Source organism: Sitophilus oryzae, unplaced genomic scaffold (assembly GCF_002938485.1).
Source record: "Sitophilus oryzae breed Bouriz unplaced genomic scaffold, Soryzae_2.0 scaffold_1693_pilon_pilon, whole genome shotgun sequence".
Classification (NCBI taxonomy): Eukaryota; Metazoa; Arthropoda; class Insecta; order Coleoptera; family Curculionidae; genus Sitophilus; species Sitophilus oryzae.
Window position 1 is genome coordinate 1,180,980 of NW_022146383.1, and position 27,096 is coordinate 1,208,075.

Genomic DNA, 27,096 nt, shown 5'->3' on the forward strand with positions numbered 1-27,096 from the left:
TATTACAAAACATATCACTCTGTTAAAAAACATCGTAACGGAGCGCCAATGGGTTCATTCGTTTTCTTTTATTGTTTTATTCGAGCAGATGGCCCTCTGGCAGCAGTGACTCATGAAGAACAAGTAAATATACAGGGCGATTCAACAAAGGAATCTCATTGAATATTGTAAATATTGAATATGAATCGTATATTTAACGTAATAAATTTTAATCAATCATAAACGCAATAAAATAAGAGATGATTAAAGTCTTATCTGTCATTCAGTGGTCGTTCCAGTCACACCATGAGAAAATCCAGATTGCCGGTCTTCAGTGTCACAGTGGCATTCCTCGTCACAGTGGCATTCACGTCACAATGGCATTAGTTGCAGTACCAAATCCAGTACAAAAAAATTGATAAAAATCTTAAGCTAAACCGTAATCATCACTAAGGAGTAATAGCCAAGGAACAAGAAAGAAGAAAGAACCCTAAAATATGATCTATTTTAGTGACACGTTCTAGTTTGGACATAGTAAAATACCTTTCCACCATGCGGACCTTTCAAGACAAGATGGCGTCTCAACGCATGTTACTCCATGGAAAAGGGTTCCTTAACTGTCCTCGCACTCATCCCAGTACGTCCACACACACATCTACAGCTCCTGTCTTCTAAAATAAATAGTTGTACAAGAGAACCTTGCACCTAGGAGAATGTCTCTTACCCAACCAACAAAGATATCCCTTTTCCAACGTTTTCCCCGGAATTCCAACTACACAGGCCAAGCTCAATTTCTTGCCAATCGGTCTTCTCGACCCTCAACGAATTCCAAGATCGTAATTCTACTGAATAATCCCAATACGGAACGGCGACAAGCCAAAATTTCACTAGAATTTCTTTTTGTCGGCAGAGATCAGAAGGCTTCCCCTGCCTTCACCAAGACGGTTCAAAGTCGAAAAAGGACGCGTGTTTGCAAAATCCGCAAAAGACGTTGGACTCCAAGATACCAACCCAAAATCCAACACTGGCAACCAGTAAAACAAAAGACCCAAAATAAAATTTGACATACAATTTTATTTAATGCATACGGATTGGGTGAAACATTTTATTACATCATAATAAAATTATAATAATCCCTATACGAACATAATATCTTCGGAAAATTATTAATACATTTTCCGATCATATATAAAAAAAACCGTTTAAAAAGATCGAAAACCTAATTTACAAAGATCCATCTGTCAACCTTCAACGCCGGTGTCACACGATCAGCTGACAAACAATTGAAACGTCAGTGTGTAAATCGTAATATAAACAAGATGAAATTTAGGGAAAAATCAACTATAATCAGGTAAAATCAATTGATTACACACATGAAAAACATAATAAAATCCTTAACCCATATGTATATTGTAGACCCAACATTCCCACTTGTTGCGTTGAAACAGACAAAAGATAATCACATCAAGTCTATGTTCAAGAATCCTCCGAAGAAATATGCCAAGAAAATATCCTAACACAAGCATAAGTCTAAATAAAGAATTAGTAACCACTGTAGAAAGAAAGGTAGGTTTTAAACAGACAAATTGATATTTTATTAATGAGGTTTTATATTACAGTTATCGGAGACAACTCCATCCCAAGAAATTGTTGTGGTAAAGAGACTTAATAGATAAGATATTATTAGAAGTTATATGAAGAGTTAAGAAGTAAGCTAATTAAACGTTATTATTCAAGTTATTCAAGTAAGTTTTAGTTTTATTCCTAAAAATAAGCAAAATAAGTAAAATAAGTTACGGTGAAATTTTAAACCGTAACATTATAAACATTTATTTAATTCTGTTTTTAGTATTTGTTCTTATAGCGGCAAGATAGATACATTATCTGTGAAAATTTCAACTGTCTGGCTATAACGGTTCATAAGATAGACCTTTGTGACAGACGGACGGATAGCGAAATCTTAGTAGTAGGGTTCCCGTTCATACCCTTTGGGTACGGAACCCTAAAAAAATCGATTTTTTGCACCCTGTTTCAGAAGGAACACTCTAGGCTTATTTAAAAAAATCGTGTCAGCCTTAACAAACTTAAAATACAGGTGTGATTTTTTTTACCTCAGAAAATAAATAGAATAAAACAAATCTCTTTTAAATGGTTGGTGTGTCGTTTATACTGAGATTATGTCTCAGTATAAGTGGATTATTTTTATATTCCTACAGAAATAAAATTCTATACACAGTCTGATAAGGCTTAATGTTACCTTTAATTGGATTAGGGTCAAATGGTTTTTTTTTGTGCATCTGCCGTCATTTATAGTATTTTCAGCTGCTTTCTTGAGTGTAACATAAACACTAAGCTAATATGCCAGGAAAACTGCATATATATTACTTGTAAGTATCTATACAGGGTGTCCCTGGCTGAGCATGCTTTAGATGTCTCTATGAAACTACAGAGAGATTAATAAAAAAAATTAAAACTATTATAAAGAAACAATTATCAAATTAATTTTCTAATTAATAAAAAAAATTGTGTGCACACTATGTGCGCATATTTGAAGTAAATCTTCTTACTAACAGCTATTAAATTGAAGGATATATATATTTTTATGAATGCTTTTTATTAACTTCAAAAAAACTAGAGTTAATATAAGACCGTATAATATTCTAGCTTTTAATAATTTTATGTTTTTTTAATTTTTATTAAAAAACGATATTTCTATTACCCGGCCGGAGAGCTGTGGCCATTAAACAAAAACACTATTACATCTATATCTCTGACTACTACTAACTGCTACCACAGATTATACAGATTATAAACTTTGTTTTTTCTTTATTGTTTTTCGTGGTTCCAATTTTCGGAATCGGGCACTAGTTAGGTTACTAGTTTGCGCACATAGCACGCCCACTTATGGCCTCTAAAATCGTGCACAGCGCCTGACCGGCACAGTTATTAGAGAGATATCGGAAAACCGAATAGCGTCATGCAGTATTTACGCGTACCTTATCATGGTTACGATATGCGCGAGTCAATTTTTAACGCAACACCCGCTAATAACGTTACCGCCTGACGTAATTTGCGGATCAATTACACAAAGCGCTATTTCTAAATAACGTTTAAAAATTGCTTAAATGGGCATGTGCGGGTATTTGACAACCGGTGTCGGCCGGCGAGATCTTTTATTTTAGGTTATGTTTGAATTGTTTTGAATTATTACTTTAGTTTTATTAGGTAATTTGATATTTAAGTAGGTAGGATTAGTTTTAATTAAATAAATATGGCCCAAAATATGGATTCCACCTCATCCAATATTAAAGAACCTATAAGGAGGCTTAGGTTTACAGCAGATGACGACTTAGCCCCTCTAAGAGAATTTGTTGCTTGTTGCCCTAAACCCACTGGCAGACGTTGAACAATAAAGCACTGGAAATAAGCACTTTAACCCTTTAGTTTTAAAATACCTAGTAAACAAAACAATTTCAAAGTTTTAAATTCAAAGTTAGGTTAAGTTTAAATAGCGGACGCGACGCGAACAGAATTCTTTCCGATCCGATAACTATAAATGAAGAGAGTTAATACCGCCTCACGTAAAGGAAATAACACCTGACCTTATTAACGTCCATGCACGCTATTCGGTTTAGCGATATCTCTCTATTACGCTGTTTATTGTCATTTTACGCCAGTTTATTTTTGCGCACAGGAAATTTGACTCGTTTGCACATCGTCATAAAAAACAATTTTCGTACCACGAATTAGGGATAAGATTTTCATCTGTATACATATAGTATACCTAATCTGTGCTGCTACTAAGCAACAACTTGTTTTGTGTGGTCTGTAAATAATGAACAAACATTTTGTTTAAATTGCTTTGTTCATTATTCATGTTGGGGATTTATTTTAAAATTAATGTTAATCGTTAGGCAACCAGTAAACTCATAGAATATGTATTTCTTTTGCATAATCAAAATTGTCACTCTAAATCGCTGTCTTTTTTAGACAGATGTCACTTGTCTTGTCATTATTCAATTCATTATTCGAATTCTCAGAATGTTGTTAACAAAAGTTTCATCTTAAAATAAAATTTTAATTAATCACAATTGTTTATCTCCATCATTTACCGGATTAATAATACAGAAAATACATCTCAATTTCAAACAATTCATTATTTATAGTGATTTACGGTAATTTTATTAAATTACCTATAGACAAACTGTTATTAACACTAAAAGTTGCACAGAAATATTTATTATTATTTTTTGGCAACCACTAATAGTTTTATGGGTATTTAATCTTCAAAAACAAATAAATGTCAAGACACACAAAATAACTTTCTCTTCCCATTCGTTCAAATAAATTGAAAAATTTTATTTATTTTCATTGGTTTTGTTTATGTACAACAGTGATAATTTCCTATAATTTTGGTTCTAATTGGACAATTCAAAGGATAATTCAAATACTGTTTCTTTTGTGTTATTTTTAATTGCTACAATATAAAAATATAATTTAAATTTAAAAAAAAACATCCAAGAAATGACTCCTAGTTAGTTCTTTTAGAACAACCAATATATTTTTTTTTATTTTAATTATTCTACTTTAAGATGATTTTCATACGGATTTGTTAAAAAAGGTGGAAGATTTAAAATTAGTTATTACATCACCGTTATTCCTACGCGTATTATTTCATAAATAAACAGAACGTATTGTTAGAGATAAGACGAGAATTTCGTGTATTGTTAAAAATAAACATGCTTGTTCTTAAGATAAGGTTTATGTATCACAGGACAGATCTCAGGAAAGCCACAGATAATGAATGTTTTTCTAGTAGATTTTCCTTCTTCCTGTAAAAAATTAGTGATATTTTAAAGTATCGATACTTTTTCATGTTCGTTAGTCGATATTACTTCCCCTAGGAGATGCAAGACCTTGTCGTTGGTGGGGAAGCTCCTGGTCAGGTGCTGGGGGGAATCCCCCCTAGCACTTGACTTGGTCTAAGAAGCATCTCACTCATCGTCTTGTCCCTGACTGTAGTGTCGTGGCCAGGGAATTGCACCAAGACATATAACGATACCGGGCGGGGCTACGGACAGCCTCAACCTTGGGGCACCCCATTGTATTTTACCCTTACTTCTACATGCGGGGCTCTGTAGAAGTGGATCGACTGTCCCTAGCGACTCATAGGAACACTAGATGAGATCTGGTAATAATAGTAATAAAAACATCACCGGTGAAGCTGTGGGGAAACCCCTAGCGAACACTGGGAACAGTAACAATGAAAGTTCCAAGGGGCCAAGCCGAAGAGAACTACAGGAGAGGTGGCTGACACTTGCGTGAGACCATCCTCCGCAAGTGGACGATCAATCCGGTCCATGTTCGTGAATTTCGCAGCCACGATATTCGTCTGCGTCCCGCTGATCTGCCCTTCCTATTTTCCCCTGCAGCATGTTGGAGTAGGCGGTATTTCTCGTTCCACATGATGTGTCCGAAGTATTCCAGTTTCTACGTTTGACATTCACCAGAAACTCCAACTCCTTGTTGATGCGGTGTAGTACAGTCTCATTTGACACGCGATGCACCCACGAAATCTCAGCATGCGCAAGCTACCATCCTCCTCTCAAGGGTCGGGAGCCTACCTGATACCTCTAAACCCAACAGGCCTCACAAGCTATACAGAAGGGTTGAGAGCACGTAGCCTGGGTCAGGCTTCTGATTGCGAGGGACACGGGTCTCGGGACACGCAGGTTGCATAGTATATTTCGCATTTTGTTAAATGTCCCTCTCGCGATTTCGATTCGGTGTTTTATTTCGCGAGAGTGGTCCCAGTCTTTATTCAGGGTGCAGCCCAGGTATGCAACTGTCTCGGCCGCTGGGAGAACGATGTTGTTAGCAGTGAACTGAAAGTTGTTGATGTAGTTCTTGCTAATGATCAACGTTTGAGTCTTCTCGCAGTTCATCTTCATTCCGTATCTGCTGCATGTATTCGCCACACGATCTATAAGCCTTTGGAGACCTTCAGCGGTATCGGCCAACAGAACGGTATCATCTGCATATCTCAAATTGTTTACTATTTCTCCGTTTATTACCAGCCCATCCTCTGTGCTATCCAGTGCCTCTCTAAATAGATGTTCCGAGTACACATTGAATGGCAGAGGCGATAATATACAGCCCGTTCTCGATTCGAACCACGGCCTTTTGTTGACGATAAAGTTTTGCTGTTATCTCTGTATCTCTATCGTCTATTCCTGATTCCTGTAAAATCGAGATGAGTTTGTCATGCTGGACCCTATCAAAGGCCTTTTCGAAGTCCATGAAGCACGCAAAGACATCTACGTTGACGTCACGTGCTCGTTGGATTGGGACTTGTATTGAAAACAGAGCCTCTCTGGTGCCCAATCCCTTTCTGAAGCCGAACTGAGTTTCACCTACGTTTTCATCGAGCTTCCTATATATGTGTTTGGATGATATTAAGGAGGATTTTTAGGACGTGGCTCATCAGACTGATTATCCTGTGATCAGAGCATTTGGTCACGTTTGCCTTCTTGGGAAGCGGTATAAATGTTGATAGCAGCCAGTCGTTTGGGATTGGACCACCTGTATAAATTTTGTTGAACAGGGTGGTCAGTAGTTGAACTTGTTCCGAGTCCAGCATTTTAAAAACTTCTCCGTGTATCTGATCCGGTCCGGAAGTCTTGTTGTTTTTCAGACGTTTGATAGCTGCTTCCACTTCTTCCTGTGTAATGGTGGGCCCTATGTTGCCAGTTTCTGCAGTTATGTCGTCGCTATTTTCGTTTCCGAACAGCTCCTCCATGTACTGCCTCCATCTTGAGAGTTTTTTTATCTGTTTCTGTAATGATGCCATTGTCCGTGTCTAGGCTTAGTTGTTCATTAGAATGTCTTTTCTTTCCACTAGTTCGTTGTACATTACTTTAATTTTTGCTAAATTCATTTTGAGACCCACTTTATTGCTGGCTGTATTTAGTTCATTAATTTGTGCTTGCGGTTCTTCATTACTACTGGCAATTAGGACTATGTCGTCAGCGAATAAGTGTCTGTCAATACCTTGTTTCGCTAAGGCTTCTATTATTGCCTTATAGGATGTATAGAGTCGAAAACCTTCTCAAACTCTATAAAGGCTAATCTGTCATCTGTATTTTGACGAAATAATATTTATTAAAGATTCCCAATCAAATTTTATTTAAAATCTCTCGTATGGAAGTTAAATCAACAGAAATGATTAATCAAAATTTTAAACAAAGTTTAGATCCTTGGAAATTTTACATAGTGACTGACGTATTATTACCACATGCCACATTGTATACAAACAAACGCATAAGAGGGATCCAATAAATAATAATACAGGCTGTTTGCGGTTTATATTATTTAAATAAATATATGTTTGTTATTAAACAGTTTGGTTTAGCACTTAACTATGACATAATGATGATTCTCTGAAGTTCCATTTTACTTACTAATTTTATTTTAGTTTGGTAGGTAGGTACGCTATAAGTTCTAATATGATTTAAATTTTATTTATTTAGACTTATAGTCTGTTACAGTTGAGGGTTGGAACCTTTGGTGTTACACAGCAAAATAAAACACTAAATCACCACAATACACCAAAACACTTTTACTTTTACACTGGACGCGTGTTTCGCTAACCATCAGCAGATGATTATAAACTAAAAAAAAAGTTTATAATCATCTGCTGATGATGCTAACATGGTTAGCGAAACGCGCGTCCAGTGTAAAAGTAAAAGTGTTTTGGTGTATTGTGGTGATTTAGTGTTTTATTTTGCTTATAGTCTGTCCAGTAAGAGGATTAAAGGATAATGACAGTGGCAGTGACATGTCTGTCATTTTAATGCATAGGTGAATTGTTTTTTTCTGACATTTTTTGGATATCGTCTATATCCCTCTGATTCAACAGTTTAATTGCAGATATAACGAATAAGATTATACAGGGTGAATCTTAAATAAGTACAAATATTTTCAGGGCTGGTAAATCTCGATAAAAGAAAAATATTTTTTCTTCTTACCGTTTTTCAAATAAGTCCAACATAACCGGGTTATTTTAGTTTGAAAATTCCCAAAAAAAAATATTTTTTTGCTTAAATTTTGAGAACCACTGGATCTTTTCTGAATTTTCTTTCTTGTTAATTTAATCCACTGTTGCCATATTATCAAGAAATTATGTTTTTTAACTAAAACAAAAAAAATCCAACATTTTTTTCAAAAAGTTCCAAATTTTGAAATATTTTTTTGCGAAAAAAAAACCTCAATAATGTGTTTTTGGGGTCGAAATATACTATCCCTAAAATATTTGCACTTATTTAAGACTCACCCTGTATATATTCATGATTATTGTATTAATTATTTTAAATAAATATATTTTAAAAATCAAAATTTAAATTGTTGTCTCATTTTGTTTATAAAAAATAATGAAAACAATATCATATAAAATATTAACCTTCCAAATTAGAGAATAAAAAAGAATTATTTCCTTAAAAATGTTGAAAAATTAGTGCTACGATTAAGCCAATGACACCCTTTGATAAATATCATAAATTTTAATAAACTTTATTTCATGTACAGGGTGTCCCATTTTCCTGTGTTTTATGCGGTTTCTCGTTTATGAGTAGGGATACAACATACTACGCACAGATTTGTCCTAGCCTTTTTAGTTCCTGAAATACTAGGCAAATTTTAAAATGTTGCATTTTTTATCCCTTTGTATCTTGGTTATCTTAAAGTTTGAGAAAGTTTAAATTAACTAACTCTTAAGTTTACTAAAGGACAAACGAAGCACTTTGGTAAGAGAGGTAAATAGGACCCAAGTACGTAGCATTATTGTTCTATGTCCACGGACTATTGGGACACCCTGTATAATATGTTTATACTTGTATATCTACTAAAAATTGTTCTGTAAACATGTTCTACCCATTAAATTGTGTACTTAATGATTAACATCAATTCTGTTAAATATGTTTTAAACAAATATCGGCTGGCATTTATTTTTAACTTATTTTAAAGAAAATTTATTGCTATTATCCATTATAAAATCAATGGAATGCATTTAATTAAACAAAAAAGAACATATCAGCATTTTTAATGCCTCGAACTGCAACAAAATAAATAGCTAGGTATGTTCAAAATTTTCAAACAACTGCAAACTGGGCAAAAACTTTCACAAACATTTAGAATCGACATAATCAATCTAATTATGTCCTATACACGAAAAAATCTCGTTCACTATCGTAAATATCAGTATTAAGTAATTCCAAATTGCTATTTTATCTAATAAATTATTTTATAGTACCTGTCTACGTAGATACCAAACCTACTTTTTTTGGAAACTCTAAAATACAATTCCATTTCGCTTTAGCAAGGAATTCGAGCTATTTGTATATAAAAAACAAACTAGAAATGCATAATGTTCAGTCTGGATAGGTAAAATGCAAAATAAAGCGGTCAAAACAGAGGATATTTTTGGAAAGTGTTAGAGAACTTCCAAGGTCATTTGTTGAGTGTCTTTTGGTCCCAAAAAACATGGAAAACATCCAATTTATTCTTAAAAAACTTCTAATTTTATAAATACAGCGATTTATTGAGTATTTAGCGTTGCAAATCCGGTAAAAACGGTTAAAAAATACAACTGTAGTCACGCCCAAACAGTTCAAGACTTTGCGAAACCGATGTGTATGGAAAGACTCACCCTGATAATCAGCTCTATTTCGGGAACGTCTCCGTTTTCTGCGTGTCCATTCTCTTGAATCTCGTCGGCCATGGTAAATCCTCAAAGAAAAGCCGATTGCAAAATAAGGAAAGGCACTTTTAAACTTTCTATCGACGAACAATCTCCGTGTACAAAACTTTACTGAAAAATTTTCTTTCTGTCGTTTTCACAGGAATCGTTGGATTGGAAAGTGACAGATGTTTTCAAATGACAGACGAAAAAGGAAACTGTAATATATTTGGGAATTCTACATTTTCGACTGGTTACTAGATGGCTAATATCCGGTGAACTACAGAAAACTAGACATCAGCGCCTCTCTTTAGTTTTAAGGAGCTTCGCTAGATAGCGCCACATATATTTTAATTTAAATTTTTTATAAAGGTATTTATAAATTAAATATTTATCAAACAAAGAATGTAAAGATAGATTATTCGCATAATTACGTAGTTCTTTTATAAAATTGACAATAGAATTCATCATATATTGTTGATTATCTAATTATAATATAGAGAAATATTTAAAATTAAGTATATTTTGGAGTTTTCAGTTATGACATATGTTATGTATATTATTTATCATAATTTTTTATAGTTATATTATAAATTATGTACCTATAATTTAGAATTTAAATAAATAAATAATAATAAAATAATTCTATTTCTTTCTGCCTGTTGATAAGCGAAGTTTGGTTAAAAATACTCATTGTTTCCGTGGTGTAGTGGTTATCACATCCGCCTAACACGCGGAAGGTCCCCGGTTCGATCCCGGGCGGAAACATTACTTTTTACTTTTTTTTTATTATGATTACAAAATTATTTTAATTATTTAAAATAGAAATACACCTTTATTATTTATACTACCAAATCTTACAAAAAATATACAGGGGTCCCAGAAATAAGTGCAAGTATTTTAAGGGTGGTAGATCTCGATAAAAGAAACATATTTTCTCTTTATGGTTTTTAAAATAAGTCCAAGTTAAGTAACGAAGTTATTTTACTTTCAAAATTTCCAAAAAAAAATGATTTTTTGATCAAATTTTGAGAACCACTGGATCTTTTCTGGATTTTCTTTCTTGTAAATTTAATCTACTACCTATTGCCATATTGTTTTTTAACTAAAAACTAAAAAAAAATTCGGAAATATTTTTAAAAAATTCCGAATTTTCCAAAAAAAATTTTCGCGAAAAAAACCTCATAGGCATGTTTCTGGGGTTGAACTATATACTACCAATTAAAATACTTGCACTTATTTCTGGGACACCTTGTATATACAAGGATACTACGTTCGAATAATATGAAACGAATACAGATTATATACAGGGCGAGTCTTAAATCAGTGCAAATATTTTCAGGGCTCCAAAATAACCGAGTTATTGAAAATAAAAATAAAATATTTTTTTGCTTAAATTAAAAAAAAAAAAAAAATTCCAAAAAATGTTTTAAAAAAATTTTCAATTTTTTTTTCCCGAAAAAAAAACCAGTTACTGAGGCCGAAATATACTACCCTTAAAAATATTTGGGCTTATTTATTAAGCATATTTATTATTTTGTTAAGATTCACCCTGCATAATACGTTTTCAGATTTATTGTCATTAAACTTCAACCATAATATTGTTGTAATTTCTAGTATGATATTAAGTCACCAATAGAATCGAATTCCAAATCCAAAATCTGACAAAAATAGGAGAAATCAAAGCTCTTGTCGCACACGACACACGTGTCTTTTACAAAAGAGGGCTATTTAGTCCCCTTTCTGTTCAAATCACCCAGTGAAGTGTGGCAGAATATATTTTGTTACGCTCTGTTGTCTGTCTTTCATAAATTCGATAAAATTCTAAGCTTTTATATAGATTTTGCTATTTGATAATGATAAAAGTTCAATGAATTTGTGCCTGATCAGAAATTAAATAATATCCTGACATCTCAAGTAAAATACACTAGATTAAATCTACAGGGTGACCAATTATTATTATGTAGTTCTGTTCTAATAAACGTCTGCCTATGTTATACAGGGTGAGTCTTAATTAAGTGCAAATATTTTTAGGAGTAGTATATTTCGACCTCAGAAACACGATTATGAGGTTGTTTTCGCGAAAAAAAAATTGAAATTTGAATTTCTTGAAAAATATTTTGGTAATTTTTTTAGTTTTTAGTTAAAACAACATAGGTAATAGATTAACTTTAGAAAAAAGAAAACCCAAAAAAGATCCAGTGGTTCTCAAAATTTAAACAAAAAATAATTATTTCTAACCTTTTTTCTATTTTTTCCCCACCGCAGGGCCTGGCGATTTTCCTACTGAGTGGAACTGGTGATTTTCCTACTGCGTGGACCTGGTAATTTTCCTTCTCTGGGGACCTGGTGATTTTCTCACCGCAGGCACCCGGTAATTTTCCTACTGCGCGGACCTGGTGATTTTCCTACTGCGTGGACCTGGTAATTTTCCTACTCTGGGGACCTGGTGATATTCCCACCGCAGGGACCTATTGATTTTCCGACTGCGTGGACCTGGTAATTTTTCCATTGCGGGGACCTGGTGATTTTCCCACCGCATGGCCTGGTGATTTTCCCACTGCGCGGACCTGGTAATTTTCCTTCTGCGGGGACCTGGTGATATTCCACCACAGAATGATTTCCACCGCAGGGACCTATTGATTTTCCTACTGCGTGGAACTGTTCATTTTTCCATTGCGAGGACCTGGTGATTTTCCCACAGCAGGGACTTGGTGATTTTTACACTGCGTGGACCTGGTGACTTTCCCACTGCGGAGATCTGGTGATTTTCCCACTGCGGGGACCGGTTAATTTTCCCACCGCAGGGACCTATTGATTTTCCTACACCGTGGACCTGGTAATTTTTCCATTGGGGGGCCTGAAGATCTTCCCACCGCAGGGCCTGGTGATATTTCCCACCTCAGGAACTCGGTGATTCTTCCACTGAGTGGACCTGGTAATTTTTCTACTGCGAGGACCTGGTGATTTTCCCACCGAAGGGCCTGGTGAATTTCCCACCGCAGGGACCTGGTGATTTTCCCACTGCGTGGACCTGGTAATTTTTCTACTGCGGGATCCTGGTGATTTTCCCACCGCAGGGCCTGGTGATTTTCCCACTGCAAGGACCTGGTGATTTTCCTACTGCGTGGACCTGGTAATTTTTCCACCCTGGTGATTTTCCCACCGCAGGGACTTGATTTTTCCACTGCGCGAACCTGGTGGCTTTCCCACTTCGAAGACCTGGTGATTTTCCCACCGCAGGGACTAAGTGATTCTTCCACTGCGTGGACCTGGTAATTCTTCTACGGCGGGGACCTGGTGACTTTCCCACCGCAGGGGCCTGGTGATATCCCCACTCCGCGGACCTGGTGTTTTTCCTACTGCGTGGACTTGGTGATTTTCCCACTGCAGGGCCTGGTGATTTTCCCACCGCAGGGCCTGGTGATTGTCCCACCGCAGGGACCTCGTAATTTTCCCACAGCGGGGACCTGGTGATTTTCCTACTGCGTGGAACTGGTCATTTTCCCACGGCACGACCTGGTAATTTTCCTACTGCGGGGATCTGGTGATTTTCCTACTGCGTGGACCCGGTAATTTTGCTACTGCGGAGACCTGGTGATTTTCGTACCGCAGGGCCTGGTGATTTTCCCACCGTAGGGTCTGGTGATTTTCCCACCGCAGAGCCCTGGTGATTTTCCCACCGCAGGGTCCTGGTGATTGTCCTACTACGTGGACCTACTTATTTTCCCAATCCGTGGACCTGCTAATTTTCCTACTGCGGGGACCTGGTGATTTTCCCACTGCGTTGGCTTGGTGATTTTCCCACTGCAGCGCTTGGTGATTTTCCCACCGCAGGGAACCAGATTTTCCTGGGGAACTAGTGATTTTCCCACTGCGTGGACATAGTGATTTTCCTAATCCGTGGACCTGGTGATTTTCTCACTGCTGGGACCTGGTGATTTTCCTACTGCGTGGACCTAGTGATTTTCCCACTCTGAAAATATTTGCACTTATTTAAGACTCACCCTGTATGTAAGTATGTAGTGGAAAGTAATAAGCCTTGCAAATGGTACTGCTAATTTCCTAATATAATGGTCCCATCTCAGGTTCGATCTTAGGTAGCATGCTGTAATTATTGTGGTCTAACTAATGTCCGTTCTTGTTGCCAGGTGTCCTGCTCATTGCCAATTGAAGGATTTGATTCTGGGTTTTCATCTGGGTCTTTTGTTGTATTCACTGTATTCTTTACAGTCATTCTTGGATATTTCCAGCATATTTCGTTCCAGTGAGTGTTGTGCGACCTGTAGTTTCCTTATAATGTCCGTTTTGAGTGTCCAGGTTTCACATGCATATATAAATCATGACTGTTAGTACATATTGGTCGAATGTTTTCTTCTTTTATTTAAATAAAGTGGTATTCTAGATTTGAATATGATTGAGTTTCTTGCATAAGTACTCCATGCTAACTTAATTCTTCTGTTAATTTCTGGTAGTCTATATCCCAATATTAGTTGCCCCATATTCTTTTGAACTTTATTTCAAACAAAAAGTCCATAATTTAATTCAGAAAATTCAATTTTTGCTCTTAATAAAAAAGAACTTCCCTCTTATAATATTTTCCCTATAAATTACAAGGGAAAAAAATAAAGAAACGTTAAAGTATATAGAAACATGACGACTCTTAAGTGGCCGAAATGACTAAGTTTCCAACAACTGTTTCTGTATTTTCGTTCCTCGCCACATCATCAGCGTTATGGCGCGGTGGCAGCAATAAAACTGAGCCAGTCAACTTTCTTAATTTGATATATGAAATCCACTTTGTGTTTCTTGGTGGCGGTTGCTGCCGTAGGTATTATACAGGAAGAAGAAAGGGAGAGCAGTGACGTAGAAGATCCTGTTTTACCTTCATCTAGAATATCCTAAAATTACAGAAGTTTGATGCATACTTTAATCAAACTTCTGTAATCAATGTAAAGAAAAATTTATTGGCATTATTTTTTATTACTTTAATGACTTATATTCTTCGGTTAGGTGGTTTTATACCGGGGTAAATCAAAATGTTGTTTTTTGCAAAAAATTCAAAACACCCTGTGGAAAAAATGAGACGGGCATTTTGGATAAAAACACTTTCCTGTAATCTTAGATGTATACTTAACATATCATTTTTTGAATTATCCCATTATCTCTATTCTTTTATGAGCTACACATTTTTAAGTAAAGCATTGATTTCAGAGATTCTTTTATTGACAAACAGAATAATTTTATAATAATTTTAATGGTGTGTATGTCCACCTCTCGCAGCAATAACATCTCGAGGTCTTCGTCGTATCGAATGAATAAGGGTAGTTATTTTTTCTTGATCTATAGCTTCATGAATATCAACCTATAGATCAAGAAAATCCTTTACGAGAGCTCCATAGATCAAGTTATGCTTAGCTCTTGTAATAGAACGACGACGAACAGCTCTTTTAAGGCCATCTGCACGAGTTGTTAATTTTTGCAGTTCATATAAGATAATGTATCACGTTGTAATAATCAATCTTTCACCCAGAAACGCTTTTTTGTCTTTGTAATTGGCTCTTGCAGTAACAAAAGCACGAGAAGTGTATTTTTTGCATTTAAAAACATTTTTCACTTCAAGATCATTCGATTAAAACTGAGGATACGTTTGTGTGTGTGGTGGAAGCACAGTTTTCCTTCAGTTCAAAAACTGACAGTCCCAAAACTGAAAATCGCATCATTCGGCGTAACTGCATTGTACGTGGTCTGACAAAGTTAAGATTTTCAGTTCAGATCGTACAGTCCTAGAACTGCCGGCGAACTGTATGTGAATGGGCACTTTTAACAATTTTTATAAAGTATGATGTTTTTTGAGGCGGGAGACAATAATTAAAAAAAATTGCTGATATTTTTCTTCGTGCCTACGGCACTGGTGTCAAGCTTTCCCGGATTAAGCAACGTCTCGGAATCGCGAAACGCCGAGCAACTGAAGAGGAATTCCCAGAGTTTGCAGAGGGAAAGGCGCTCCTGCCGCCTATCCTGCCACCTAGCGGTTTCCTCGTGATAAATGACCCGGGATCACTTATGAGTTAAGTTATGCTCCTTGGAAAACAGGGAGAGCAAGAGGCAATGTGTAACTATACAACAGCAAGTGTATTATATTACATCTGATATACTAGTACTAGTGTAAAACTTATTTAGGTCTTTTAAATAGTTTTTTTGTTTGTTCTTTATGTTTTTTATTGCTTCCGACGACGGGAATAGATATGCTTCCCGAAACGTTAAGAAATTTGTTTATTAGTAAATCACTGCTGACAATCTGGTCTCCGTTGGATTAACGCCAACAGTGTTTACAATAAATAACTATTTAGTATTAGTATTTTAATAAAGCACGCTTTTAGATGTTTCAAAAAACTTTTAATAAGAGTAACTTTAACTCTACATATATGTTTCGGCTTGTTAGGCCTTTTTCAAGAGTTTTTTAAGAACTAATGGTCTAACTACACTGTAACTATATATATATTTGTTATGGGAGTGGGTTCAGAGAGTTTACAATAGGGGTAATAAAAAATGTGTTTAGAAATCCTTGTTGGTCGTTAACATTATTTTCGTTTTTAACAGATTTTAGTATTTCTAACTGTTCAATGTAATTTAAGCGTCTACCTTTTGTTTCTCTGTGTAGTAACTTAATTGAGTTTTCATTAATTTTGTGATTATTTACTATACAATGAGTTGCAAGACCAGAACTATGCTGGAGATTATTAATAGACTTTACATGTTCTTTAATCCTTATATCTAAATTTCTACCTGTTTGGCCTATGTACACGGCATCACAATCATTGCAATCCACCCTATATACACCCGACTTATTTTTGACATTAGTTTTTTCTTTATTATTTAATAAAATTTGACCTAAATTTCTTTTATTTACGTTAATAGTTTTACATCCTATTTTATTGAGATTATTTGAAATTTTGTTAGTTAAATTAGGAATGTAGTTTAAAAGTCGATAATTGTTATTATCTTTAGAATTAGCGGAATAAAAATTTTTCATTAATATTTTCTTTTGTTTTCTCTTTAGCATATTATCAATAAGGGAACACTTATATCCATTGTTGATGGCGATTTGTTTAATAATATTTAACTCTTTTTTAAATTCTCTGGGCTCAGTGGAAACATTACTAATCTATGAATTAAACTATGAAAGGGTGACATTTTGATTTGCCAGGATTGGTGTGATTGACTATGTATTACAGTGTCTGTGGTAGTGGGTTTTCTGTAAATATCAAATTGTAATCTATTAGACTGTTTTATAATTGTAACATCAAGAAAATTGATGGTATTAATACCTTTTTCATGTGTATAGAGGCTACACCATAATTGGAAATGGTTGAATAAGCTGAAAATTATGATGATATACTTAATAGATATTATATTGGAAATATAACTAGGCTATAGTACCTCTTGGTCACTGAAAATTAAGATTCCTATGAAGTTACAGCCGGTTAAAAGTGCCGTGAGTTGCTTGTACTATACAGGTACTACTGTACTTGCACTACAGTACTACTGTACTGAATTGTCAAGGACACTGCCATGCCTACAGATTGTAAAATTTTTCTTCTCTATTTACTTGTATGTATTAATAGAACATTATTTTATGTAATACTTTCAAATCATTCTTCAAATTTGACTAATACAAAAATTAAAATAAAAAAAATAACAAAAATAATGATTCTGACAAAATAAAAAAGACATCTTAATAAAACCTAATGGAGAAAAAGCAACTAAAATTAATGACACAGTTAAAATATAGATTTCCTTCTAATTGAGGCAATTTCTTATTTTTAAGTAGCTACTCTTATATATTATTTTGCTAAATTTATTACGTATATTATTATAACATCTCGTTTTTACCCTCAATTTTATGATCTTTGTTATATATTATTTCTCCATTTTTCTATGTACGCAAATAAAACAATAAACAATTTCATATCGATATAATAATGAAATAAATCCTTACTTTTTACTATGTCATTTTATTTTGTTGCAAAGTCAAGTATTGGACTTGCTTTAGAAACTAAACTTCTGTTGATATTAATAGTTATTTTTTATACAAGACGATGACATGGTATTTTATCGTCGACCGAATAGATTAATTCACGAGCGATGAAATCGCGAGTCAGTTTTGAGTCAATATTTTTTAATTCTCTTTCGTGTCGATTGCTGGTTGAATTGGAGCAAGAAATGGCTCAAAACGAAATAAGTAAATTACCAACAGATATTCAGGCTGAGGCGACAAACGCCAAATATTTTATCCAAACTACTTCCATTTAAATCCCGAATAACTTATGAAAAGGAATATAAAAATTTTCAAAAATGGCAGCAATTAAAAAACGTGCGAGAAGAAATAAAGTTTTTAACCTATCCTGGCTGTTAAAGTATCATTTAATCTACCCTTGATAGATATAAGGCAATTTTAACAGTTGCTATGGAAAAAAAACGTTCATTAAACGTTATTTATCCCTATCTTAAGTACTACATCATCTATATACCTCCGAAATCATAGAAATCCGCAAACGTATTATTCTCTATTGAATTGGGCTATTTCCCTGACCGCATATATGCTCCAGCCAGGTCATTATTTACCTATTGAAATCGGATTTATTCAATGCCTAGTCCGACCACCCTTTAAAAATAGCTCGAATGAGGGATATTCCGCAATCCCTTTACCATTTTACCACAATACTTTTGATAGAGAAAGAGAGTCGTACAGTCTATAAGCGTCCGACATCTGCAACAAATTGCAGTGAAAGAGGACATTTTGAATGCGCGGATGCTGGTGAATAGTTTGCAATTTAAATTTGAATGAATCTATTATTTGATAGATTGGTTAAAAACTTTATTTCTTCACGCACGTTTTTTAATTGCTTCCATTTTTGAAAATGTTTGTATTCCTTTTCATAAGTTATTCGGGATTTAAATGGAAGTAGTTTGGATAAAATATTTGGCGTTTGTCGCCTATATAATATCTGTTGGTAATTTACTTAGTTCGTTTTGAGCCATTTCTGGCTCCAATTCAATCAGCAATCGACACGAAAGAGAATTAAAAAATATTGACTCAAAACTGACAACTAAAAAAAAAAAAAACAAGGCTTTATTGTACAAAAGCCAAAACAGCTTCATCGACAAAGCATTCAAAAAACAAAAAAGCACAAAAACAAATATACAAATAATAAAAAAAATGTCATACAATACAAATCAATTCAAAAAAATTTACGTCATAAAATTACAAATAAAACATATATGGACATTGCAGAACACAGGCGTATCTAGAAAATTTTACAAAAGGAAAACTGTAAATGGATAAAATCATGTTATAATAACATAAAATCAAGAGTTATAAAATATTAAATACTAGACCTTTAACCAGTGTGTGAGATGATCAAAATATTAAAATTAAAATTCTAAATTGTTCATGATTAAACATCAACAAAAAAGTCGTTTACCGCATATAGGGCTCTCTCCAGTAAGTATGATTTCAGAGCTTTGCGAAATGCGGGAAAGAATGAAAGTGACTTGATATTCGAAGGCAAATGATTGTACATTTTCTTGGCATTGTACAGTATTGAGCCCTTAACTAGTTCTGAGCTCGGGGTTGGCAGATAAATATCGTGCTCCGCATTCCTAAGTGGATAGTTGTGAGAAGGCCTTTCCGGAATAGAGAATATGTGCTTGCGGATTAAGCAAACGGATTCAAAAATGAATAAGGAAGGAAGAGTCAGTATTTTGAAATTTTTAAAGAAATTCTGGCAGTGAGTTCTACTGTTTAGTCCCAATAAGTATCGAACTGCTCTCTTTTGAAGTTTGAAAATACGATCAAATTTTGTCGCGCAGCAAGTACCCCAGAATGGAAGGGCATAACGAAGATGCGACTCAAAAAGGGCATAATAGACCATTCTAGAGGTTGATGAGTTAAGTTCCTTAGACACTGATCTTAGCGCAAAACAGGCAGAGCTTAGTTTCTTTGATAAGGCTTCGATGTGCAAGTCCCATTTTAACGAGTTGTCTACAACAAGTCCTAAGAATCTCACAGAGTTCACGACGTCAATAGTGGTGTTATTAAGTACAAAAGGTTGTATAGTACTTTTATATGACAAAACTTTAGTTTTTGAAAGGTTGAGGCATAGGAGATTAGAATCGCACCAAGATTTAATGGTGCGTAAGTCACTGGATATGGTATTATATAGTGCCGTAACATCTGGGCCGCTCCAAGTGAAACTAGTATTGTCCGCAAAGAGGCAGATTTTACCACTAATGTCTAGATTTGCAATGTCGTTGATAAACACCAGAAATAAAATAGGGCCAAGTACTGAACCCTGAGGGACACTACATTCTATAGGCTTACAAGACATAGACGTATCAATCCTCACAAGCTGCTTTCTGTTGCCAAGATACGACTTAAGCCATTCGAGCGGCACTTCCCTGAATCCATAGTATTGCAATTTGTTAAAGAGACAGCATGAAGACAGCTTTATTTATTTGTCAAATTACATAGAAACCAACGCCAACCCAGCACAATCTTTTTTCTACTCGTAATAAATTCCTTGAAATAACAATTTCTGAATATTTTTTAAAATGTAACTGGCTATAAAAAAAAATATTGTTTTATACACGACGATAAAATGGTGAGGGAATTAATCTTTAAATTTTTCTTTTAATTTCGGCAAATCGAAATTAATTTTTGGATAAAATACCATATTTTATCGTCTTGTATAAAAAATAACTATAATTGTAAAGTAAACGCCACGAATGTTTGGGAGTGATTCATCGGTCGCTACCATGTGAACTAATCTGTTCAAGGTCACATAAAACTTAATTCCAGTGCCGTTGTGTTTCAAGTCATATAATAATCAATATAGAATCTGTTGTAATTTGTTGTTTTAATTGTCAAAGTCTTGTCAAAACATATATTTGGTTATAAATATAAAATGGAATGCCCCATTGGTCGCACTGCCAGCACACCAATGGACTGACGCACAAAAACGAATCAATCAAAGAAACGCGATATAGTATCGCCTTTGTCAATCAGGCTAACATTTCAGAATAAGTAGGAGGAGCGCAGGCAGATGATTAGACCGGGCCTTTAAAAACCTACGTCTGCGGTAAAAATTTACGCTTTTAATGTAAAAATGATAGTGCGCGTGTCGATTAGTAGTGGGAACTATCGAATGAATACTATCGAAATATTCGATAGTTGCAATTCATTCGAATAATTCGATAGCTAGTAAGAAAACATTCGTCGAAAACTATTCGAATAAAAATTATCGAATAGATGCGTCCTCTGCCTTGAAATATTGTATTCAAGTAATTCGGCAGCAAAAACCATTCATTTATAAAATTCATTTATTCGTCAGGATCGATTTTAATGAAATTTAAACTGGATTTTAGTTGTCGTCCGGCGACGTAGGTTTCTTTCCTAGAAACCCGACAGCGGTCGGTGGTAATGCTATGAAAGAAGCCGGCATCTTTGATTTTTTGCGGAGTCAAATAAAGATAAGGACACATTATTTTTTTTATTGAGGTGCTAGTATTTACACAGAAAATACATTATGAAGGGCGCTGTTGCCATATATTCGTATTAGTTGGTATTAGCAAAGAATATTATTCTTTAGGATTAGTTAGGCATAGTATGTCTAATGTTTTGCATCTTTTTTTATTAATATTCTGTTATTACACTGCAATAATACTTTTTATTTTGGATGTAGGAAAATGATTTTTAATGTTTTTAAGCAAAGACTGGTTTAATAAATAATAATAACAGTAATAATTTGTTATACCTATTAACAACAAAATTTAAAATCATTTAATAATATAAACATTTTTTTTAAGTTTAGGACGTGGCTCATCAGACTGATTATCCTGTGATCAGAGCATTTGGTCACGTTTGCCTTCTTGGGAAACGGTATAAATGTTGATGGCAGCCAATCGTTTGGGATGGACCACCTGTACGCCAAATTTTGTTGAATGATTGGTCAATTAGATGAACAATTTCAGAGTCCTTATTCCGCTTCCTCGGTAAATATCTAGTCAGTCCAGAGATCTTAATTTGTTTTCAGACGTTTACGATGCTTCCTTCCCGCTTCTTCCTGTGTGGTGGGCCCTAATGGTGCCAGTTCCTGCGGTTATGTCGTCCTTTATTTTCGTTTCAGAGCTCTCCTCATGGCCTACCTCCATCTTGAGGAGTTTTTATCTGTTTTCTGTAATGATGCCATTATTGTCCGTCAATGGGAAGCTTAGTTATTCGGCCTAAAGATAACTCCTTTTTCTTTCCACTAGTTCGTTGTACATTACTTTAATTTTTGCTAAATTCATATTGAGACCCACTTTATTGCTGGCTGTATTTAGTTCATTAATTTGTGCTTGTACTTCTTCAGGACTACTGGCAATTAGGACTATGTCGTCAGCGAATTTTAGATGGTTCAGATATTCTCCATCTATTTTTAATCCTTTGTCGGTCTTTTTTGAAAGATTTCTTCTAATGTTGCTGTAAACAGCTTTGGGGATATCTGTCGTAGTTCTTTACCAGTTGGGGACTCTGGGGTTGTTTTATATACCATTACTCTTGCATTGGCTTCTTTGTATATATTGGCGAGAGTTTCTATATAAGCTCTGTCAATACCTTGTTTCGCTAAGGCTTCTATTATTGCCTTATAGGATGTATAGAGTCGAAAGCCTTCTCAAACTCTACAAAGGCTAATCTGTCATCTGTATTTTGACGAAATAATATTTATTAAAGATTCCCAATCAAATTTTATTTAAAATCTCTCGTATGGAAGTTAAATCAACAGAAATGATTAATCAAAATTTTAAACAAAGTTTAGATTCTTGGAAATTTTACATAGTGACTGACGTATTATTACCACATGCCACATTGTATACAAACAAACGCATAAGAGGGATCCAATAAATAATAATACAGGCTGTTTGCGGTTTATATTATTTAAATAAATATATGTTTGTTATTAAACAGTTTGGTTTAGCACTTAACTATGACACTAATTTTATTTTAGTTTGGTAGGTAGGTACGCTATAAGTTCTAATATGATTTAAATTTTATTTATTTAGACTTATAGTCTGTTACAGTTGAGGGTTGGAACCTTTGGTGTTACAGCAAAATAAAAGGTACTAAATCAATATTATACACCAAAACACTTTTACTTTTACACTGACGCGTGTTTCGCTAACCATCAGCAGATGATTATAAACTAAAAAAGTTTATAATCATCTGCTGATGATGCTAACATGGTTAGCGAAACGCGCGTCCAGTGTAAAAGTAAAAGTGTTTTGGTGTATTGTGGTGATTTAGTGTTTTATTTTGCTTATAGTCTGTCCAGTAAGAGGATTAAAGGATAATGACAGTGGCCGTTACATGTCTGTCATTTTAATGCATAGGTAAATTGTTTTTTTCTGTCATTTTTTGGATATCGTCTATATCCCTCCGATTCAACAGTTTAATTGCAGATATAACGAATAAGATTATACAGGGTGAATCTTAAATAAGTACAAATATTTTCTTGTATTGGCTGTGATAAATCTCGATAAAAAGAAAAATATTTTTTTTCTTCTTACCGTTTTTTCAATTAAGTCCAAAAAATAACGGGTTATTTTAGTTTGAGAATTCCCCAAAAAAATATTTTTTTGCTTAAATTTTGAGAACCACTGGATCTTTTCTGAATTTTCTTTCTTGTTAATTTAATCCACTGTTGCCATATTATCAAGAAATTATGTTTTTTAACTAAAACAAAAAAAATCCAACATTTTTTTTCTCAAAAGTTCCAAATTTTGAAATATTTTTTGCGAAAAAAAAAAAAACTCAATAATGTGTTTTGGGGTCGAAATATACTATCCCTAAAATATTTGCACTTATTTAAGACTCACCCTGTATATATTCATGATTATTGTATTAATTATTTTAAATAAATATATTTTAAAAATCAAAATTTAAATTGTTGTCTCATTTTGTTTATAAAAAAAATAATGAAAACAATATCATATAAAATATAACCTTCCAAATTAGAGAATAAAAAAGAATTATTTCCTTAAAAATGTTGAAAAATTAGTGCTACGATTAAGCCAATGACACCCTTTGATAAATATCATAAATTTTAATAAACTTTATTTCATGTACAGGGTGTCCCATTTTCCTGTGTTTTATGCGGTTTCTCGTTTATGAGTAGGGATTCAACATACTACGCACAGATTTGTCCTAGCCTTTTTAGTTCCTGAAATACTAGGCAAATTTTAAAATGTTGCATTTTTTACCCCTTTGTATCTTGGTTATCTTAAAGTTTGAGAAATTTTAAATTAACTAACTCTGAAGTTTACTATACTAGACGCCTTCTAAAGGACAAACGAAGCACTTTGGTAAGAGAGGTAAATAGGACCCAAGTACGTAGTAGCATTATTGTTCTATGTCCACGGACTATTGGGAGACCCTGTATAATATGTTTATACTTGTATATCTAATAAAAATTGTTCTGTAAACATGTTCTACCAATTAAATTGTGTACTTAATGATTAACATCAATTCTGTTATATGTTTTAAACAAATATAGGCTGGCATTTATTTTTAACTTATTTTAAAGAAAATTTATTGCTATTATCCATTATAAAATCAATGGAATGCATTTAATTAAACAAAAAAGAACATATCAGCATTTTTAATGCCTCGAACTGCAACAAAATAAATAGCTAGGTATGTTCAAAATTTTCAAACAACTGCAAACTGGGCAAAAACTTTCACAAACATTTAGAATCGACATAATCAATCTAATTATGTCCTATACACGAAAAAATCTTGTTCACTATCGTAAATATCAGTACCTATTAAGTAATTCCAAATTGCTGTTTTATCTAATAAATTTATTTTATAGTACCTGTCTACGTAGATACCAAACCTACTTTTTTTGGAAACTCTAAAATATAATTCCATTTCGCTTTAGCAAGGAATTCGAGCTATTTGTATATAAAAAACAAACTAGAAATGCATAATGTTCAGTCTGGATAGGTAAAATGCAAAATAAAGCGGTCAAAACAGAGGATATTTTTGGAAAGTGTTAGAGAACTTCCAAGGTCATTTGTTGAGTGTCTTTTGGTCCCAAAAAACATGGAAAACATCCAATTTATTCTTAAAAAACTTCTAATTTTATAAATACAGCGATTTATTGAGTATTTAGCGTTGCAATTCCGGTAAAAACGGTTAAAAAATACAACTGTAGTCACGCCCAAACAGTTCAAGACTTTGCAAAACCGATGTGTATGGAAAGACTCACCCTGATAATCAGCTCTATTTCGGGAACGTCTCCGTTTTCTGCGTGTCCGTTCTCTTGAATCTCGTCGGCCATGGTAAATCCTCAAAGAAAAGCCGATTGCAAAATAAGGAAAGGCACTTTTAAACTTTCTATCGACGAACAATCTCCGTGTACAAAACTTTACTGAAAAATTTTTTTCGTCGTTTTCACAGGAATCGTTGGATTGGAAAGTGACAGATGTTTTCGAATGACAGACGAAAAAGGAAACTGTAATGTGTTTGGGGGTTCTACATTTTCGACCGGTTACTAGATGGCTAAAACTCGGTGAATTACAGAAAACTATACATCAGCGCCTCACTATAGTTTTAGGGAGCTTCGCTAGATAGCGCCACATATATTTTAATTTAATTTTTTTTATAAAGATATTATTTATAAATTAAATATTTATCAAACAAAGAATAAAGAATGTAAAAATAGATTATTCGCATAATTACATAGTTCTTTTACGAAATTGCCATTAGAATTCATTATATATTTTTAATTATCTAATTATAATAAATATTTAAAATTAATTATATTTTAGACTGTTCAGTTATGACATATTATATTTATCGTCATTTTTTATAGTTATATTATAAATTATGTACGTATAATTTAGAATTTAAATAAATAAATGAAAATAAAATAATTTTATTTTTTTCTGTCTGTTGATAATCCGGGTTTAGTTAAAAGTATTCATTGTTTCCGTGGTGTAGTGGTTATCACATCCGCCTAACACGCGGAAGGTCCCCGGTTCGATCCCGGGCGGAAACATTACTTTTTACTTTTTTTTTTATTATGATTACAAAATTATTTTAATTATTTAAAATAGAAATACACCTTTATTATTTATACTACCAAATCTTACCAAAAATATACAGGGTGTCCCAGAAATAAGTGCAAGTATTTTAAGGGTGGTAGATCTCGATAAAAGAAACATATTTTCTCTTTATGGTTTTTACAATAAGTCCAAGTTAAGTAACGAAGTTATTTTACTTTCAAAATTTCCAAAAAAAATGATTTTTTGATCAAATTTTGAGAACCACTGGATCTTTTCTGGATTTTCTTTCTTGTAAATTTAATCTACTACCTATTGCCATATTGTTTTTTCACTAAAAACTAAAAAAAATTTCGAAACATTTTTTAAAAGGTTCCGAATTTTCCAAAAAAAAATTTTCGCGAAAAAAACCTCATAGGCATGTTTCTGGGGTTGAACTATATACTACCAATTAAAATACTTGCACTTATTTCTGGGACACCTTGTATATTACAAGGATACTACGTTCGAATAATATGAGACGAATACAGATTATATACAGGGCGAGTCTTAAATCAGTGCAAATATTTTCAGGGCTCCAAAATAACCGAGTTATTGAAAATAAAAATAAAATATTTTTTTGCTTAAATTAAAAAAAAAAAATTCCAAAAAATGTTTTAAAAAAATTTTCAATTTTTTTTCCCGAAAAAAAAAACAGTTACTGAGGCCGAAATATACTACCCTTAATAATATTTGGGCTTATTTATTAAGCATACTTATTATTTTATTAAGATTCACCCTGCATAATACGTTTTCAGATTTATTGTCATTAAACTTCAACCATAATATTGTTGTAATTTCTAGTATGATATTAAGTCAACAATAGAATCGAATTCCAAATCCAAAATCTGACAAAAATAGGAGAAATCAAAGCTCTTGTCGCACACGACACACGTGTCTTTTACAAAAGAGGGCTATTTAGTCCCCTTTCTGTTCAAAACACCCAGTTACACCCAGTGAAGTGTGGTAGAATATATTTTGTTACGCTCTGTTGTCTGTCTTTCATAGATTCGATTAAATTCTAAGCTTTTATATAGATTTTCCTTATTTGATAATAATAAAAGTTCAATGAATTTGTGCCTGATCAGAAATTAAATATCCTGACATCTCAAGGAAAATACACTAGATTAAATCTACAGGGTGACCAATTATTATTATGTAGTTCTGTTCTAATAAACGTCTGCCTATGTTATACAGGGTGAGTCTTAATTAAGTGCAAATATTTTTAGGAGTAG

At 33.7% G+C, this 27,096-nt stretch overlaps 1 protein-coding gene and 2 non-coding genes across 4 annotated transcripts in view; 2 read left to right on the forward strand and 1 right to left on the reverse strand.

Annotated features, from left to right (window-relative positions):
* LOC115881001 (chloride intracellular channel exc-4) overlaps window positions 1-25,230 on the reverse strand; it is a 44,413-nt gene extending 19,183 nt beyond the window's left edge. Inside the window, exon 1 of one of the 2 annotated variants that reach the window (XM_030898351.1) lies at window positions 25,027-25,230. In XM_030898351.1, the coding sequence (XP_030754211.1) occupies window positions 25,027-25,098 (72 nt within the window). In that variant the 5' untranslated portion in view covers window positions 25,099-25,230. Of the gene's footprint in view, window positions 1-9,682; window positions 9,893-25,026 lie in introns of those variants that run through there. The other variant, XM_030898350.1, reaches the window with a different exon arrangement.
* Window positions 10,408-10,480, forward strand: Trnav-aac. The gene has a single exon. It is a non-coding gene; the product is annotated as a tRNA-Val (tRNA).
* Window positions 25,231-25,745: 515 nt separating the features above from the next.
* On the forward strand, window positions 25,746-25,818 carry Trnav-aac. Its single transcript has one exon. It is a non-coding gene; the product is annotated as a tRNA-Val (tRNA).
* The last annotated feature ends 1,278 nt before the right edge of the window (window positions 25,819-27,096 follow it).